Source organism: Acanthisitta chloris, unplaced genomic scaffold, assembly GCF_000695815.1.
Source record: "Acanthisitta chloris isolate BGI_N310 unplaced genomic scaffold, ASM69581v1 scaffold14539, whole genome shotgun sequence".
In the NCBI taxonomy this organism is placed as follows: Eukaryota; Metazoa; Chordata; class Aves; order Passeriformes; family Acanthisittidae; genus Acanthisitta; species Acanthisitta chloris.
The window spans coordinates 30,558-50,898 of NW_008692076.1; the positions used below are offsets into that span (position 1 = coordinate 30,558).

The following is a 20,341-nucleotide window of genomic DNA, read 5'->3' on the forward strand; positions in this document are numbered from 1 at the left end:
TTGGAACAGCACAACTGAAAGAACAGCTTGAACGTAACCCACACGCAGAATTCTAGCACATTGGCATTTGCCAATTGTTTGATCACATTGCTAACATCCAGGTGTGTAATGGAGAGTGTTTAACAAGAGCAAGAAACTCAGCCCAATATTAGATCCTACCTCATATTATTTGCCTTAGGATTCTAATTTTTTACCTATTTTTTCCCCTCTTGATTTCTTGCACTGTCATACCTGATCCTGAGCTCCCTCACAAAGTGAATACCTGCAGGTCAGGCAAGGCTGCTCTGTCCTATGATCTCTAGAATGTTTTGGCTGCCTTGTTTTATTCTTCCTTGTTTTGTTCTTCCCCCCACTTTTTTTTAAATAAATTAAATTCCTGTAGCCTTGGATGAGTTTTAAAAATATATATATAAATTTCCTTCAGTAAGACTGAAATATCTTTTTTTTTTTCTTCTTGGAGTGACTTCTCTATAAAAAGATAATAAAGGCATACAATTTTGCTGTCCAAAGCTATTTTCTGAAGGAATATGATGTGCCATTTTATTTATCCCTGTTTATGCTGAGAATTCTCAATATATTAGTCACTTCTTGCTGTAAATATTTCCAGGTTTGTTGTTAGATGTTTTCAATGCTGTCTTTTACAGACTTCCCTTAATGTTTTCTGACAGGTTATACAACAATAAATGCAGGATTTCAGATAATGAGAAGAGTGGTTTTATTTTATGTATTATTTTCTATTCTCTTTATGTTGCAAACCTTAAGGAACAAAACAGCTCAAAGGGTCACTTTGAGCAGTTCATGATAAGCCTCAGATTCTAGTCTGTATTGTTATTATTTAAAGGCAGCAACACAAATGTTCAAATCAAACTTTTCCTTAAATTAATGATAGGAACTTTATGTTTACAATTCACCTTTGCTGCTTATTCTCTTTTAAAGTTTCCATAATGAGTGACACTATTAAAATCACACTTTATATCCTAAAAGAGTAAATGTGGGAGAGGGAACTCTTTAGTGTCATGCTGAACAAAAAGGACTAAATTTAATACAAATTATGTTTATTTTCCCTTTTTTTTCTGCTCCCTGGTGATTCTCTGTGTCTACTATTTCTTTCCAATATTCTAGATTTTTTCTGTGTATAGAGGCTAATGTTCTTTGGTATCTTTGGAGTAACACTTTTAGCTTTTTGTGTGATTCTACTGCTGTTCCATGAAGGAATTATTTTCTTTCTTTCTTTGTCTTCTGGAGAGAGTTTCTCTGCTTACTTCACCTGCTGTCAGGTGCTAATATATGTGCTTTGAATTGCTCTCTTGCAACCACATACATCTTTCCATTCACTGCACTGGGAGCTCTGAGTAGCTGGATGGAAGTTAAATACTATGTGTGCAAAGTAGGACAGAAGTTAAATGCAAAAAAGGAGATGTGAACATCTTCCAGCCTGGAACTATTGATTTCCAGCTAGCAATACTTAGAGTAATATACCAGCTGGAAGGAAGAAGAGAGGAAGAAAGCAATAAACAGCATTTCACTTATAACACAGACATAGAACACTGCAAGAAAGAAGTAGGCGAAATGCCTTAAAATGTACAAATCTGATTTGTCAACTGATAAATAATGGCATGTTTCATCTACAGATTCAGGAATGGATATTTTACCTTTCGGGGACTGGTGTTCCTCCTCAGCTGATGGAACCAACGAGCATAAGTGCCTGCATTGGCCAATCTTCTTCTGCCATCATCTCCTTCAAAAATCCAACCTCTGAAAACGTGGTGGCAGATGTTGTGCTGACAGGTACGAGGGTTTGGGTTTTTTGGGGGTGGAGTAATGCACTTAAGATCCTTGGGTTGCATTAAAAGTGTGACTGGGATGTGATTATACCTGGCTTGTTCCATTTTCTGTCCTAGATATTGTGTGTCATTCATGTCCACCCTGAAAAGCTCTGTAGACTGTACTGTGGGAGCTAGAAAAGAACTCAAACCTTTAACAATGGAACACGGTAGAGCTCTTCAGTCATACAGCCTCAGCAACACGTGCACTGGTTGTTGGCTGTGGACTGCACTGTAGCAGAGAAAAAAGAGATTTCTAGAGATTAGTTAGCTAGTTCTGTGGAAATTGCTTTTTAGCTGAATGTGGAGATGGATATAAGAAAAAGAACTAAAACAACAGATATTTTGAACTTTGGAAAACTCTTCTAGTAAGGGAAACTTAGAGTATTCAGCTCTTTATCATCCTGGAAAAAAATGTTGAAAAGAATACCTTCAGAATAATTAGCATTGTAAGAAAGGTTTCAGTATTGCCTTATTTTGGTTACTGTAGTCAAAGGTCAAGAAAGATGATGATATAAGTTGCTTTATTGATATGTTAAAATGGGTGTGTAGGCTTTTCTTATACACCCATCTGTTAATATTTGGAAAGGGCCTGCAATCTTTTAGTGTTTCCTCATAGTTTGCAAATTTTATTTAAAACCTCTAAGCTGTTTCCAAAACCTGAGGTGAAATAATTTTGAGGCTGTTTCTCTCCTCACAAGAAGCAAGAAGTTTGATAGTGCCAAGAGAGCTTTTATTTGCCTTCCTGAACATCTTTGATCACTGTTCTGGTTTTTTTCAAGCTATTTTAGCTTTGTTCCATGACCCCAAATGACAGTTTCCCCTGGCTCTTTGATGCAGTCCTGTCTATCACATCTTCCTGTGGGCAGTTCATCATTCAGTGCCACCACACTTTAATATGACATATTTTACAGATGTAGTCTATCTGTTGAGCTCAGATTCTTGGAGTTAACTAGATATATTTCCTGCAAGGCATTTCCTGCAAGTGTCAATTATTTAAGCAACACATCTTTGGCTGTCTGAACAGCTCCAAAACCTGTTTATAATATTGGACTTCAAATCAGTTTTTCCTATCTCATTTTTCATCTACACACAATATTGACACTAATCAGTGAAAGAATCAAAATAGTATCTAAATCCTCTGTCTTTTTGAAGTGATCTGTTAGGTGATGCAGTGACTTGCCATCAAGAAAGCAAATCCTGCCTGCAACTGTTTCAGTGCTGCTTGTCCTGAACCCCTTTCTCTCAAGTTTTCTGTCACATATTTCATGTCACCATGGGCTTTTGTGGCTATTTGATTTTTTAATTTTGAAACCAGTTTATTTTGTAATCTCTAGATGTTAGTTAACTGGAAACATTTTAAACTTCAGGCTTTCTTGATGGTGTGTTATTTTATTGTAATTCTATTTAAGACAAGTTCCATAATATGTGTATACTTTTCTTCATCACTGGGAGAATCTTTAATCAAAGGGAAAAAATAGGGCCATGTGCTCCCATTCAATAATGTACTTTTTAAAACCTCTGATAATGAAGCTGTTTGATTAGAGGAATTGTTCAATCAATTTTATTTTTAATGTTTATTTTTTTTTTTAGATCAGGAGCTGCCCAGTTGTCATCTCAGTGCATCTGTCCTGTTAAAGTCTACCAGTAAGGAATCTGCTTTTCGTCTTGTGATTAAACAACCACAAGGTATGTAACTTCTTGAGCTCTTCTTTGAGTGAAGCCAGTTGTGGGAGGTGATTGTCCCAGTCAGCTCTGCACTGGTGTGACCTCATCTCCAGTCCTGTGTGCAGTTTTTGAGCACCATAATATAAGAAAGATATAAAGCTGTACGAGCATCCATAGGAGGGAACAGAGATGGCAAAGGGTCTAGAGGGAAACCATATGAGTGGCTGAAGTCACTTGGGTTGTTCAGCCTGGAGGAGACTGAGCAGAGATGTCACAGCAGACTGCAACTTCCTCGTGAAGGGAGGCAGAGAGGCAGCACTGACCTCTTCTCTCTGGCAAACAGTGACAGGACTCAAGGGAATGGTTTGAAGTTGTCAGGGCAGGTTTAGGTTGGATATAAGGAAAAGGTTCCTCATCCACACACTGGAACAGCTCCCCAGGGAAGTTGTCACAGCACCAAGACTTCATGAAGCATCTGTACAACCCTCTCAGGCACGTGGGTGATTCTTGGGATGATCCTGTGCAGGGCCAGGAGTTGGACCCAAATGATCCTTGTGGGTCTCATCTGACTGAGGATATTTGGATTCTATGATTGATTTTTTAATATTCTGTGGTCGCGGAAATCAAGAGTGTGTATAAAATTTGGTGTTCGATGAATGCCACTCATCATTTATAGGTTGGCTCCTTGTGGAAACAAGAACATATGAATGAAGTTTGTTTGTTTTACTTAAATAAATGATCATCAGAGGTGCATCATGTAAAACTCCTCTGAAGGAGTAACTCTCCTGATGCTGCAAAAGAAGAGAGAAGGAAGAATTATATTCAAGATGCAAATAAGAGAAGGGAAGACATCAGAAACTCATCCTTTGCATAGTCTCATGCAGATCCACATAGGACTTTCTATGTGGATTTATCATGGAAAACAGATTTTCAAGCTATAATTGCCCCACAGATTTTAGCTAGGCCTTGCAGTAGGTTTCATTGGAATCTCATGATTTGTTACTGAACAACCACAGTATAGTACTTCAGACAATTTAAACTATGCAAATCAGCCTCAGGAGGCTGCTATTTTACATTATCTTAGCCTGTTTCTCTATTTTAAAATATCTGCTGTGTTTTAGAACTTGATAAGAAATGATCTTATTCAATTTCAATAGATCTAGAAAATTAAAAGATGATTAATTCTCACTTGGAATAAGCATATTGCTGCTAATCAATTTGATAACAGCTGTGGCTGGACAAGATGGAGCCAGAATGTGTCCTTGAATAAGGCACAGCTACTTAATTCTTCCTCTCTTCCTTGTTCTTTCTTCTAGCCTTCACCTGTTTAGGTAATAAACCTACTGAAAACTCTGGAGACAGATTTGTTTCATCCTGTAAATTACCCAGTAAATCTATGTCTAGCTCTAAATTGGCTATAAAAAATTATCTGCACTAATCTTTTGTTTCCAGCTGCACATGCACAGTGGGGAAATTGCCATCAGTATCAGACAATTGTTTCTGGAGCAGCCAAAGCTAAAGAAGCTTGATTTCCTAGATGTCTGGTTTATATTTATTTTCCCTGTCCTTCTCTGTTCCTGGAATAATCACATGAGTCTGTCTCACATTAATTCATCTGTGCAAGACCTTTCCACATCCATGCTGCACCCCAAATATACACTGCAGACTGTTTGCATTCTTCCCTAAACTAGCTACTCATTTGCCAGCTGAGAACTGAAATTGTTGATTCTGCTTGGGCTTTTCTTCATTTGTGTTTCTAAGCTGACTTTCCTTGTCTATCCAGATGTGTTCCTCAAAGCATTGAAGGTATGTTGCAGAGGTATGTCTAAATTTGCTGAAAGAGGACACAAGACTTAAAAAGAGAGAAGCAAAATACTCTATCCTACTGGCATTGGTATTAATAGAAAGAATGTATGGAAACTTGGAACAATTATATAGATTATTTTTTTTCCTAAAGAAGAGGCTGAAAACAGCTCTACAGTTCTTGAAAATATTGCATTAGCATCTTTAGATGAGGAGGAGAGCTATGTGTAGGAATGAAACTGAACTTTTGTGTCAGAACATTTAGGGACAAAAGATTGTGACAAGATCTGATGTTTTTCACAAGATGGTCTGAGGAGAAGAAAAGCTATTTGGCTTGAACTTAAATATCTTTCTTGGTTTGTTTTGTTTTAATTACTATATACTTTCCAGGAGAGAAAGACAATTTAAACTAATCTTATTAAGTAACTGTCTGGGACACAGATTATATTTTAAAGTATAACTGCTAGAAGGCACTATTGAAACTGATCTTTCAACCTTGAAGTTTAATTCTACAGTGTAATTATCAAACACTCTTTAGGCATAAATGGTTTTTTCTTCATATATTGAGTTTTTGTAGAACTCCTTTGCAAAATGTTTTCATTGACTGTTTTCTTTTAGTCAATGAAGAATTAGTCTGAAGTATAAGACAGAAGCTGAGGAAAAGTCAAAATTTATATATAGTATCTTCCCTAGATATTTTGTCATACTATCACTAGGATTAACAAATTATTCAAAATAATTTTTTTATGGGAAAGATAATAAATTATTCACATCCTTATTAAAAATTGATATCTTTCAGGTACCAGAGGGAATTTGGAATCCCTGATTTCCTTTTCTGTCACAAAGTCTGAATGATTAGACAGGGCCTGTTGTGATTTGATAAAGCCATTGGGATTGCACCTGCCTGAGTGTATTTGCAAAAAGAATTCCTATCACTAGTGTCTCATTCCTCTGCTTATAAGTCTCAGTAAAAATTTGTTTATCTTTCTCTTCTACCTTTTATGATGCTTACAGGATCTTAGTTTTAGCTTTTACAATATTTATGCTGAAACCCTTTCTGTTTACAGGAAGATCAGGTTGATACCTTCAGTCATCAACATTAGTAACATTCTTGCATCTTACAATAACATTTAGGTTTAAGCAATATTTATTTCTTTAAAAGCATCACTGATACTAAGCTCAAAAAACCCACTCAAAATCCAAACCAACACAGGGAAAAGAGAGTGTGGACACTACTGCTGTGTTTGCTCAGTGTGAAAGAGGAGGATGTGCTTTAATGGTAACCCAGACTTTGCCTTTATTTTAATGTGATGCTTATTCTGCTCATAAGGCACAGTATACAAGCCAACAGAGAGGATTTTGGTACTAAGTATAGGACATCATTTGTGTATTCTTAGAGAAATGCAGAACCACGAGTTACATTACAAAGAGCTGAAAAGTGTTTGAATCATGACCTTTCCTCCAAGGAGTAATATCTCACAACCACTGAAGCATGCAACACAGAATTCTTCATTGCACATCAGAGTCTATGTTAACAACATACACAAGATGCTTTATTGCATTCGTACTCAGTTGTTCTAGTTCCATCTTCTGCTGAATGGAGGGATAGTGAACTTATTTCTTGGCACAGGAATGACTTCTTTTGAGATGACATTTTAAGGGTCATGAGAGTATGGGAAGAGTGTTTTAATTTCTTGGACTCTTCTTGCTAGGACATTAATTTTACCATGGTTTACGTGCAGGGATTTGACACTTCTGATACTGCTGTTAATATCCTACTTTAGTTAAAACCTGTATTTGCAAAAACAGTTAAAACCTTTCAGATTTAGGTAGGTAATGAAAGTGCACTGAACCTCAAGTACTTTCCACATTCACATCTTGTTAAATCACTGATTCATCTAATTCTCCAAACTCTAAATTAAGTGGAAATGCTTTTTTCTCTACTTTTTGGTACCCCTGCCTGATTAGAGAAATACAGGGTTTTTTCACACTTCTTGAAGCCCATTAAAAGTCCCTCCATTTGGTATGCAATGTCGATTGTATACAACTCAGAAGCCTCAGTTGCCTTCTACAGGTGTTGTTCATCTTTGCAATACAAACATGCTGAAATTGTTCAAGATGAGAGTGAGAGATTCAGTGATCCCAAATTGCTTCACTGACCAAAGAGAATTTTGGTGGAAGTTCACTTGTTCTACCTCTCTAAAAAACAGAATCTTGATGATGAAGTGTTCATTCTCACAGGAAAAAAAGCAGGAACTGAAAACAACTCAATGTTATTCAGTAGCCAAATTAAAAATCAAACATATTTTTAACAATGAGCTTAATTAACTCTCAGAACAATTCTCAATAAAATGCAGAGGATTCACTGTCACTGACAAATTTTAAATCAAGCAGGTGTGTTTTTTTTCTAATTAAATTCTCTTGTTCAACAAGAGTTATTGCGAACAAACCTTGATTTTTCAAATGAGTTCTGAGAAATCCTGTGTATTTAGGTCAAGTTAGGTGTTCTTGATGAAGAAATGTTTAGCAGAGTTCTGGGTAAGTAAATATTCTTTAAATGTGCTTGTATTAGTACAAACCAAAATGGCAAAAAATACTTTGAAATTTCTGAATTAACACTTTCAGACTTTTCATTATGTTGTTCTTATTCTTTTACTATGTCAGGATGAAAACAGGGGCAAGAAATCAAGCACCATCAATAGATATGGACTATACAAGCTTTTTATTCTTTACCATTGCAGTTTATTGCCTGTAAAGAATCACCAATTTCTTTTAAGTTCTGTGGTCATTAGTCTTTAAACAAAAGAAAGATATCTAAGATCAAAATTAAATGTGAAGATCCAATATATTCCCTCAGAAAATCTGTATCTTATAGGAAAAATGAACTACTAATTTTTTGAACTATTTTCTAACCTTTTCATAGAATCATAGAATGACTTGGATTGGAAGAAACCTTCAAGATGATCTCGTTCCAAACTCTGAGCTCTCCAACTCCTTGCTGTCATATATTGGAAAATAATCCTTCATTTTTCCCCCTCTAAGTTGATACCAAATAACAGTTTGTAAAGATCTGTTCCTTGTCATCTTTATACACAAGGATTTTTTAACTCCACCTTTTCTTGATTTGACACCTATGACAAACAGCTATTGGGAAAAGCATTTGTCCCTACATTTGTTCAATGTTTGACTGCAAATCACTTATTCCTTGAGCTGCTTTAGAGACTATACTCAGCCATATGGAAAAGGAAAATGTCTTGGATTTGAAGGCTAGCAGCTTCTTGTTTTGACAGATTTAAAATGGGTAATTGATTTAGTCACTTGTATGACAATTTTCATTCCCAGTTATCTCATCACAAGTTATTGTCAGTGGAAGTTGCAGTTACTGACCTAAAATGTCTCTTGCCTATTCCAGAATGGCATTGTTTTCATGTAGTTTTATCCAGTACTGCATTTTAACTAAGTTTTAAAAAGGAATCAGCACTGATGATCTTGTTTCTTCCTACCCAAATCAAAATAACTTGTTTCTTCCTAAGAACAAAAAAATGAAGTTTGTGAAAGAAAAATATCAGTAAAAGCAAAACTGTAGACTTATTTTATATTTCACATGAAAATGTTGATGCAGTAACCATCTTGGCTCCTGAGTTGTGGTTGACTTTGTATGATTTCCATTCCTGGATTCACACAGAGGTACAGGATCTGCAGCAGCTGCCTCTGTTCAGCAACACCACAGATCCCATCTACCTTTGAGTCATACCAAGTCTCTCTTCTGTGCCAGGATGATTCAGAGTCATCCTGACACTCCCAAGTAATTTGGGTCCTTGTTCTGACTTTTTTGATTCCTACTTTTAGACTTGATTTGATTTTTTTTTTAACCCAGTTGATTTCCTACATTTTTGCTCCCTTTCTTCATTTTCTTGAGATCCTCAAGCATATCCATCTGTATTTATCTCTGAATTTAAGAGGTCACCAGCTCATATATTTCTTGAATTTTTGGAATACTGACTACAGTTTGCTCTAAATTACAGCTGCAGAGTTAATTTTAACCTTGTTCACACAACAGGAATCAATTCACAGTCCACAACCATGAACTGCTAATTGTCTTTATGGCTGGAAACTCATGCCATATTTCAACTACCCCTCAGGGAACCAGGAGAATCATAATAAATGTATTAACCACAGGAATTCAGGGGATAAAATATTATGAGACTTAAATGAAGTCCAAATGAAATGTAAATATGATCTGTGTCTATACCTGAGTCTGACAGATGAGTAGTTATGTGTCACATTAACTGATCCAACACATCCCAGATCTTTGCAGTAGGGTTAAAATATTTCTGAATATATATCTAGAGTGATGTGTCCTAACGTGGTGTAATGACTGAGGAGCAGAGATATACATAAACAGCATGTGAGACCACACTGGCAATAAAAGATGACATTGTGTAGACATGTGAATTTTCAGAGTCTGAGAAAATGGGCTCTGTCAGAAATGATTGCTTCTTAAAAAAAGAACAAGTCAGTGTGAGTTACCAGTTTGTCTATAAAAATCCAAAATGCCTCTGAAATAGAAAGGCACTTGACAGCTCAACAGTTTCTTGCTAGAGGATATTGCTGCAGGTTTTTTTCTATACTTCTCTAGGGACAAATTATTGTTCTGTGATAGTCTTGATAAACTCTGGAGCAGGTTTTGCATGTCAATGAGAGCAGTCAGCACATAAGATGTATTTTTATATTGTCATCCTAGACACACGATCACCAGCCTCTGTTTGAGGCCACTGCAGTTAAGTCAGTACTCATTCCTAAAACTATGACAAGACCCAACAGCATTGACATCCAGGCCATTATTTGACTGCATTTTCTTCTGGCCCAAAGAAGTAATCAAAACAATGTGGTAATAAATATAAAAGAAATAAAGGTTGTTTGTCTTCTCTCAGGGATTTTCTTTTCCTACACAAAGTTTTGTAAATTGGGTCCTGAAAACTTGTTTTCAGGGTGCATGATTGTCTTTTCTTTTTCACTTGCATTAGACCATGAGAAACATCTTGAACTCATAGCTAGCATTAGGAAGAGAAGACTGCTTTGTTTAAGTACCAAATTGTCTATTGCTGTTGTTGGTAATATGTCATAGGCTATTTCTGTGGAAAGTCCACAACACAGCTAAAAGCGAAAAAACAACTCTTTTGCAGCTGGTATTGCTTCATATGTGTGGTATATACAACAAAGTAGAACAAAGGGTGGAACACAGTAGAGCAGAGGGCAGTTGGGCACTGGAACAGCTCCCCAGGGAAGTGGACACAGCACCAAACCTGGCAGAGTTCAAAAACATTTGGACAATATTCGCAGACACATGCTGTGATTCTCAGGGATGTCCTGTGCAGGGCCAAGAGTTGGACTTGATGATCCTTGAGTGTCCCTTCCAACTCTGAAGATTCTGTGATTCTGTGAAAGGTTTTGAAATGTTTATTTTGCTGTCTGAAATAAAGAAACTACTTAAAACTTCTATAAAGAGAAGAAACTTGAGGGCGGTTGAGGTCTCAAGCCCTGAGGATGTTCTCTGAAGATATCAGCTCCTAGCGAAACCCCGAATACTTCAGTTGTATTGCAGCAATATGATGGCTGACCTTTGAATATTTTACCTATAAGGGCAAGGACAATGAATTCTGTCTGCAGTAGGATCTGTCCTCCTACTCACTATTCTATCTGTGAGTAGGAGAAAAGTTTCAGTTAAGGGGAAAACCTTTAGAATAGTTAATGTGAAAACTAAACCTGCAGCAACAAAAACTGGTGTTCTGCCTAAGGATTTTTAGTGAAATGCAAGTAATATAGAATTTTATTTTGTATTTTATTTGCTGTTCTGCTTTGTAGGTAGGAGCTTGACCATGTATTTTCATTTAAGTTTGATTTGTTTTCAGGTGGAATAATAGAAGCCTTTTAATAGTAATGGAAAGTAACCATGTTTACTGAGCTGCAGAAGTGTTCTACCCAGTAGAAACAATATTCTTATTATAGCAAATATTTAGCCATGAAATACATGTAGCAGATTGTGACTTCTGTCATTCAAAGAACTACTGGTTTATGACACAAGTCAAATTAATGGGCAAAAGTTTTAAAGAGGGATTCCTCTTCCCAGCTTTGTCTATTTTCTTGAACACTAAGAAATAAAAAAAAGAAAGTGAGGACTTCAATTCTGCCTTAGTCGAGAAACCTGTGATGATGAGGAGTATAAATATTAAGACTACAAAAACACATAACTCAGATAATATGTATATGCGACTGACAGTCACAGTGTTTCCAGTTACTGTCTGCTGTATGAAGTAGGATATGTCTTCTGGATATTTGTAGCAAGCAGTACAGTTTTTGGTTGTATCAAAAAAATGGAAGGATGTAACAACACCAATGTCATTAGTGATTTCATAACACCTTGCAGATTTTGATTAAAATCTGCCATGGCTTCAGAACTTGACTGTGCTTTCAGAGATCAGACTTAGAGATACGTATAGCCAAGTTTAAAATTAAAGTAAAAATCTATCTGTCAGAAGTAATCAGATATTTGACATGTCAAAAATTCAATTCCATCTGAACTGAAGCAATTACAGTTTCCTTTCAACCATGGACTCAAGGCACTTTTGTGTGTGTTTGGATCTAGAACAAGATTAAGAAATGGGGAAGCTGTCATGGTCCTAATTTACTTGCTAGTACTTTATCTTAGGGTAACATCAACTTTCTTTAAGAGAGAAAGGATAAAGTTTGGTGGGTTTTTTTGTGGCTGGGCACTAAAATGAAAGTCAGGTTTGTTTACAGCATGTGGCATTTCTTGTGTGGCTCTTGCATTTTCAAAATACTGGTGTGGTTATTTACTGCTTTCTTGAGATTTTAGGCAGCTTGTGCTAGTAGACTGTTTTGTTGTACACAGAACACAGCTGTAGGAGAGGGGGAGAGAGGTTGAGTGGGCCATAATTTTCCTGTTACCACAGCAGAGCAGGACATGTAAGATCCTATTTCTAAAAAATCTGGCTCTCCATCCCTCCACTTAGCTCAGCAATCCCTGTCCATCTACACTGTGTTTCTGGTCATTCTATATAATTGTTTCTCAATTACTTTCTCTTGAGAATATCAAATTTATATTTAAATGTGTAATAAATAAAATTAAAATTTAGTTCAGGAAGGACAAATTGACCTAACGTAGCTGAGTTTTCAGTTGTGAGTTGTTGAATCTGTCACTCATTCAGAGGAGTTGTGTGCTGGTGCATCTTTCACAGTGCTGATGTAGAAGAGATTTTGTGTATTTTGCTGTGACTTTGTAGTATGCCTCCTGCTTTCTGTGACTTTGGATCTAGGTCATTACTGTGCTGCAGACCTTTAGGTTTTGGATGTCTGAATGGTCTCACAAAATTTTATCAACATGAAGTTTTCATCAGGAAAATGAAGATGATAAACAATTTTTAAATGTATGAAATTGTTGAGGGAAGACGGGGTAGACCTGCCATCTATCAGATTATTGGAGGGGAAAAATAGATTTGAAAGGAAAAAGAAAGAGAAACTGCCAGTCCACCATAATGTTTTAGAACAAGTGTTGGACCACAGGACAATTAGAAAATTTAGTACTTTCATTCCTGATCATTCTTCTTCACTCCTTACTCATCTATTTGGCATTCCCTCTACCAAGTTATTATAATACATCCTGTCCTCCTCCACACATTGTGCTCTCTGCCATAGCTTCATTTTGTCAGTTACTGTCTGTGCCTATTACCCTTCTGCTGGTCCCTCAGGTGCTTTGTTTGCTCATTCCCCCATTCCTATTGCTCACTATTCCCTGTCTGGACAATAATTTTCCTTCTCTGACATTTGTCTCCTGTTGCCCTGTTCTGCTCAGTTCAGCCTTGCTCCCTCACTGTTCTCAGCTCCTACCAGTTAGATCTGTCTTTCCTAATGTGCTGACTGACTGGATTTCTGTAGAGTGAACCCAAAGCCCAACACCTCTTAAGGGAAATTGCAAGAGAGAAGGATAGAAGATGCTGCCAAGACAAATGCATAAGATCACAGCAGAGATGGAAAATATAATTGAATGTGTCATCTATATGAATGTCAAATTTTCTGTTTGTTTCTAAGACTTAACAGGTCTGTAATACCTACCCAAAGGCAGAGCTGCAGGCACCAGAGTTTCAGAGATAAGAGGGATGTTCTGTGATAAGTCAGTTCAGTGGGTTAAAGAATCTCTGTATTGTTGTGGAAGATTATTACATGATGTGATATAGAGGTGATGGAGACTTTGTTCTGAAATATACTGTGACCATTTTATACTGGGGGGTAAAAAAACATTCCTATTTGTCCTCAGTAAGAGAGTGTGATCTTCCTGATCTCTGTTACACATATTGTTTTAAATTTTCATAAAGATTTAAAGTGTCATTTTGTTTGTTTTGATTATCACCAGAGAAATGAATTACTCTACTTAGAAACACTTTTTTCCTCATGTGCTTAGCCCTTGTAAACATAGTTGTTACTGCACTTCAGCAATAAATAAATGTCATAGGTGTTTCTGTCAAAATAATTATTTTGATTTTGGCTGCAATTGCACTATAAGCTATTAGTTAGAAAAGAATAATTTTATAAACGGAAAGGAAACTTCATCCTTGGCCTTTTAGACATGCTTTGTTTAAAAACAAAATAAATTGCAGTAAATGAAACGACATGTTTAATTACTGAGCCCTGTTCTCAATCTATTTATTCTAATCTAAGTAGCAAATATTTAACTTGTAGCCATTATTTTCTACCAGAAAGAAATTCTTCTAAGTGAAATCTCTTAATTAAATAAGCCAGAAAGTCTCTGCCAGAAGTATGCAAAATTGTATTAACACAAGACCCATAAAATGGCAAACAAATCTTAGAAACATGTTCTGTCTAATACATTTCTTTGTGTGCTTGTGGTAGTGATGATGTGAAGCCTTTTAGTTAGGCTCAGACATTCATTTCTTTATTTGTGGTGCTGATTTCTTAAAGCAACTTCTAAAGTTTTAACCAGTCATTTGTGAAATTGTTTATTAATCTGAGCTGCATATTCATGACTTAACTTTCACGACTAAGGAATCCTCGTCTCAGGGGGTTGTTGCTATTCTGTGTGAGAACCAGAAGGGAGAGTGCACAAAGCATGGAGACAGATTCTCTCCAGTGGTGCCTAGTGACAGGAAACAGGAATTTTCATCTGAGCAAAGACAATGCTGGTTTTGAACTGTGAGGGTGGCCAAGAACTGCAACAGGTTCCCAGAGAACTTATGGAGTCTCCATCCTTGGAGATACTCTAAAGCCTTTTTCCAAGTGGGTGACCCTGCTTGAACAGGTGAGATGGACCATCTGTCAGAGGTCACTTCCAACTTCAACTATTCTGTGCTTTTGTGAAGCTTCCAGAGGAAAGTTCAGGAATTTTTATTCATATTTACTCACTGAGACGAAATAGTCATAATACTGATATAGCAAAACTAGCACATGATGCTAATTTCTCATAGTTTTTTTAATTAGAACCCATAACAAGGGATTGTGATCATGTTTTAATGAAAACTTCAAGCAGCCTCATTGGAAGCACCAGAAAAAAAAAGAAAAAAGAAAAAGATGCAAACAAAAATGAACCCACCCCTAATAAGAGTTGAGGCAGAAACGTTGTATGTTCTTTATTAAATTCTTTGGATTGAACAGCAAAACACTTCTGGAAGAGCTGCTATTAAAGATCTTAGTTTTCACATGTGAGCCAGGCTTTTTTCTCTTCTAGCAGGTGAAAATAAATGAAGAATAGCTAGACCTGACTTTTGTATGCATTTCAGATACATCTTTCTATGACTTTATTTCTGAAATAACTGGAACACACTCTGAGGTAGATGTTCTGATGCTTGGCAGACTGGAAATCATTGGGAAAAGGCTCTTAAAAATTCAACACATCAGGCTACCTTCATTACAGACAACATAGTTCTAGGGGTTTGTCTATACAGCAAAATCAATCTATGGAAAACCATACAGAAAACCATACATGGCTTGTCTAATAATAATAATGATATAGATTATTTCAAATGTATTACAATTATGTCTTGAACATGAACAATTGCTCTTGGATTGATCATTTTTATGCAGTGTTACTCACAGGGGCAACCCATGGATGCTGAAAAAACACAGCTAAGGCCCTAGAAAATCATGAGATTAACATACTTATGTTACACACAATCTCTGAATATTCAATGTGGGACATTCATGTAATTGTGTTCATTTTGTTTTGAGCCTGCAGAGTTTCTCTGGGTCCCATTTCAAAGTTTTGTCAGTAAGCAGAAGTCTAAACCAGCACTTTAGATAAGCTTCTTTATCCAGGACATTGAAACATATTTGATTACAGAAAGACAGGGTACAAATGCTACTATAAGATGAGATTTGGCTGTAGCAAGAGCAGGATAAAATGGAATTTTTCACAGAGAGAATGGTACACTATGATATAATGTTAAATAGTGATTAAAAAAAAAAGGTAAAATGATAGAAATAATTTTCCAGACTTTCAAAAATGCCCTAACTGTCTGTTCCATTTTACAGGAATCCGATTAGGTCCAAAAGAAAACCTGAACATCCCAGTGTTATTCATGCCAGATGCAATCAAAATGTATGAAGCTAAGGTGGTAATTCATGTAATGAGAGAAAATGGTGAAAACTGGCCTTATGAGGACTCTGCTGAATTAAATAAAGACTTAAGAAGGTAATTTATTCTAATAGAAAGGGAAAAAGTAGTTGAAGATCCTCAGTCCTATTACCACTTTCTCCTTTGGCTATTTGTGTGTCGCTCCCAAGGGCAATCAAGTGTCTGGTTTTGAGGCCAATGAGTAGCCATAATAAGGTTTGAATGTATCATGCAGAGCATGCAAATTTAGGGTAAGATTTCTATCTGTTCCAATACCTACTTTCTCACTTTAAATAAAGGAAATGTAAAGTACTAGCTGCAGGTGCAGTTATGGATATTGAGCAAATGAAAACTCTTAGGTACCCCTAATTTTTTCAGTATTTTGGGGCTAATAATGATTCTCATCTGGATATGTTTATGTCATGCATAAACTTTTCCAGTGTAAACAAAACAGAATACAGATCAGGCCAAATGTTCTCATATCCAGACAGAATAATCAAATACACTCAACTGAGTGGATGTAAGTTATAGCTGATGTCATTTATAACTATTTGGTTGGATTTTATTTCATATTCTTCTCAGATGTGTTTAGCATTACAGCATGCTGTAATAGGCTCAGTAAAATAGTGTAACCTTTCTGACAACTCTGAAGTCTAGATTACTTTAGAAAAAGATTGCTCAGCAGTCTGTCATAATGATACTTTTCACTTATTTTCCAAGCAATGTCACTGTGGCAGAAAATGGGGAAATTCAGGGAATACTCTGGATCTATCCAGTCCATGGAATACCTGAAGCACCACTGCAGAAGTTACGTCCAGGTAGGTAATGGTTGAAAAAATCTTGGAAAATAAATTTAAGAAAATTAAATAGTCATTTATGTTCTTGCTTGCTTATCAACAGAATTTGCAGCGGAACTTTGCTGCATCTTTAAAATGACAGCATCACATATTAGAAATAAAATCTCCTTTCCCAATCTACAAAGAAAATCTAGATCTATTATTTTGTTCTCATTGTGGATAAAAGGAGCCAGGGCCAGTTGGAAATCTTAAGGCTTGTGCCCTTCAGTGTCCCAGTTAATGCTGGATTTGAGAACTAAAGGTAAATTGAACAAAGAGCTGACTCAAGGGTAGATTTCTGCTTGCATACATGGACACCCTTCTGGAGAGTTTACAGGGTGCAAAATATTGGAGTAGATGTTCACTGTTTCTCTCAACCTTGAATTTAGTTTCTTAATTGAAAACAGAATATGGAGTAGTGTGAATAGCAGAAAGTCTTCCACTTGCTCCTGGGAAGTAAATTTGCATTAAAAGATGACTGAAATTCATAGAGGTTTTGTTGTTGCTTATCTTGGGTATAGCAAATGCTTATAGATTTGATCACCCTTTTTTTGAGGTGTGATATAATCCCAGAACTGTGAAACAGGTTTTTAAATCTATAACCTTGATGAAACTGCAGTTCAATGTGTAGATGAAGGACAATTTTATACCAACTTGTCCTTTCAACTTATCTTTTGATGAGTGAATAAGTGCATATAATATCTTGCTACACTAAATATATTAAGGTATAGGAAAAAGTTCTGGAAAAACATAGATATTTGTACTGTCATTCATTTATATTTCTTAAGGACTCTACTTGTAGACAAATGCCAATGATGTGATATTAATTAGAGCTTTCATCTCTTTAATTTTCACTTTAATACCTTAAGGAATGAAACAGAATATTGTAATTGACTCTTGCCCAAAATGATGGTTTTAATGAGTCTCATTAGCATTAAAACTATGTATATTGATGTGAATGTTTGTTGTGTTATTTAAAGCTGTTATGTAATTCTCTGGCAGACTTTGAGCTAAATCTCCCCTTTATTGGGATGTTGTTTTCATTAGAATCATAGAATCATTGTGGTTGGAAAAGACCTCTACAATCATCCAGTCCAACTGCTAACCTAGGACCTCCGTGTTACCACTAAACCATGTCCCTAAGCATCTCATCTGCATGTTTTTTGAACAATTCCAGATAGATATGGTGATTCCACCACTTACTGAGCACCTAGTTCCAATGCCTGGCCACCCTTTCTGTGAACAAATTTTCCTAATATCCAATCTAAATCTCCTCTGGTGCAACTTGAGACCATTTCTTCTTGCCCTGCTGCTTAGTTACTTGGGAGAAGAGTCCGACTCCCACCTCACTACAACCTCCTTCAGGTAGTTGTAATGAACAGTAAGGTCTCCATTGGGTTTCACCAGAGTAGAGCAGAGGGGAAGAATCTCCTCTTTGGACCTGCTGTCCACACTCCTGTGGATTCAGCCCAGGATTCCATTGGTTTCTGGGCTGAGCTCACTCTGCAGCTCATGCTGAGCTTCTCATCCACTCTCACTCCCAAGTCTTTCCCCTGACTGCTGGTTTCAATTACTTCCCCACCCAACCTGTAGGCGTTGTTAAATGCTTCTTTAAAACAGCAAAATTAAATTGTAGTATCTTTATAACTGTGCTATCCATTAGTTTATGTCCAGTAAATGTTTGTAATGCATACAAGGAGCACTGCATTCATGTTGAATACACATTGTTCTTTGACCATCCGCATGTTATATTGGACTATTTTTTTTTTTCTAAGAAAGTACTAGCTCTTTCAAAAATGTTACAGAAAACTGAAATACATGTTTTTAAGTATATTTAAGAAACTTTTTATTCCTACCTTGATTCTGAAAGCCTAGGCTTTTCAGTTATAAATGGGCCTTCTAAAAATCCCTGTTTTGTAATGTATGAATCCAAAGCAGGCAATAACAAGAAATCTACTTTAAAGGGAAAAAAAATATCAAAATAGTGCTGTCATTTCTTTTAATATAGACATTTATTAAAATTGCCTGGAGTCTACAAGCTGTTATGTCAAATACCAGAGCTACTTTGCTAGTATATTAGGCAGTTCATCTTTTGTGTCATTCTTATTTGCATCTTAATATACTTAAACTTCTAGAAGTCACTTGGCTTACTATCTCATGAGACCAATTAAAGTGATCAGTGGCCACAATCCATGTAGTACATGTTAAGTAGATGACAACTTGGATATCTTATAAAAGGATTACAAATGGAGGATCATCCAGGACATTTTTTTCATTCTTGTAGAGTCAAAGCAGCTTACAATAATTTAGATTGGAGGAGACAATTGGAGGTCACCTAGTCCAGCCCCTGCTCAAAGGCAGATCTAACTAGAGCAGGGACTTGTCCAGTTGAATCCCAGATGTATCCAACTTTTATCCATAAGTATTACTTAGCCATTCAGAAAAAAGAAAATGTGGTCATTTCTGGTAGTAAGATGAGCTAGGGAATAGAAAACAACGTGGACTCTCCACATGCACACATTAATCTGAAACACTTGGTACACTAGTATCATACAGACAATTATAGGTCATACATCTCAACAAAAAGAGATGGGTTTAACTATTTCAGTAACTCTTCCTCATGAAAGTTCTTATAAAGGAGCTCTAGAAATTACTTAGACCCTGTGAAACAGGAAAAGACTGAGGGAGAAAGGAAATTACTTGAACTTAATATGTAATATGTTTTCCAGAATAATGATACTGAATCGAGTTACAAAACTGAAAGTTGAAGCTAAATAAACATGGTATAGAAAAAAGTTTCACTGCTCATTTTTAAAACACTTTGCAGAACTACTCACCAGGATATGGTTCTAAATTACTTATCATTAATTCCTGATGTTAAGTTCAGCGTTAATTTCAATAAATCATTGGGTACAATTCTGATGAAAATGGCTTTTATATGCTGAAACTGAGAAATATGTGATCAGCCCTTCTTTTTCATCTTGTTTCCCATAACTCTAGAAAATTCTAAGTCTTTTTCTTTGGGAAAACATATTTTTCTTTCAGTTCCTGCATGTAATTTTCTCTTTTTTCTGTGCCAATAAATATTGAAAGAACTGTAATCAAAAACTATTGAAGTAAGCTTTATAAAACTAGTGTATAAGCTAAACCCTAACGACTTCATAACAAAACAAATGTATTTTAGAGGCAGGAAATTAAAATCACTTACTGAACTGAAAACAAGTTCTGTCATGCTTCAGATAGAAACTCACATGAGAATGCTTTTTATTCTGATATATTTCTATAAAAGCAGAAGTTTGGACAACAGTATTCTTAAATTAAGAAATCTAAGAGTAATTTCATATTTTTTTCATTCAACCTTAAAATTCTCTCATTTGTTTTTGTTTCAGTCTTCCTTTCTTACTGTCATATTTCAAACTATGCCATTATTTCTATTTGAACTAAAATGAAGATATATTTCGTGATTAAAAACAAGAGAGAAATTTGCAAGTGCTGTTGGGAGCTAACTGTAGGAAGAGAGTTTTGTTTGTTTAGCAACATTTTCTACTACTTCACCTAAACAGAAC

General features: G+C 36.0%; 1 protein-coding gene across 1 annotated transcript in view; it reads left to right on the top strand.

Annotated features, from left to right (window-relative positions):
- The window catches only part of LOC103809659 (chromosome unknown open reading frame, human CXorf30), a gene marked incomplete at both ends in the record, with an annotated part of 67,262 nt that overhangs the window by 29,816 nt on the left and 17,105 nt on the right, over positions 1 to 20,341 (top strand). Inside the window, 4 exons of the mRNA XM_009082514.1 lie at positions 1,632 to 1,788; positions 3,417 to 3,512; positions 15,858 to 16,017; positions 16,660 to 16,757. Coding sequence (XP_009080762.1) covers positions 1,632 to 1,788; positions 3,417 to 3,512; positions 15,858 to 16,017; positions 16,660 to 16,757 — 511 coding nt within the window. The remainder of the gene's footprint in view (positions 1 to 1,631; positions 1,789 to 3,416; positions 3,513 to 15,857; positions 16,018 to 16,659; positions 16,758 to 20,341) is intronic.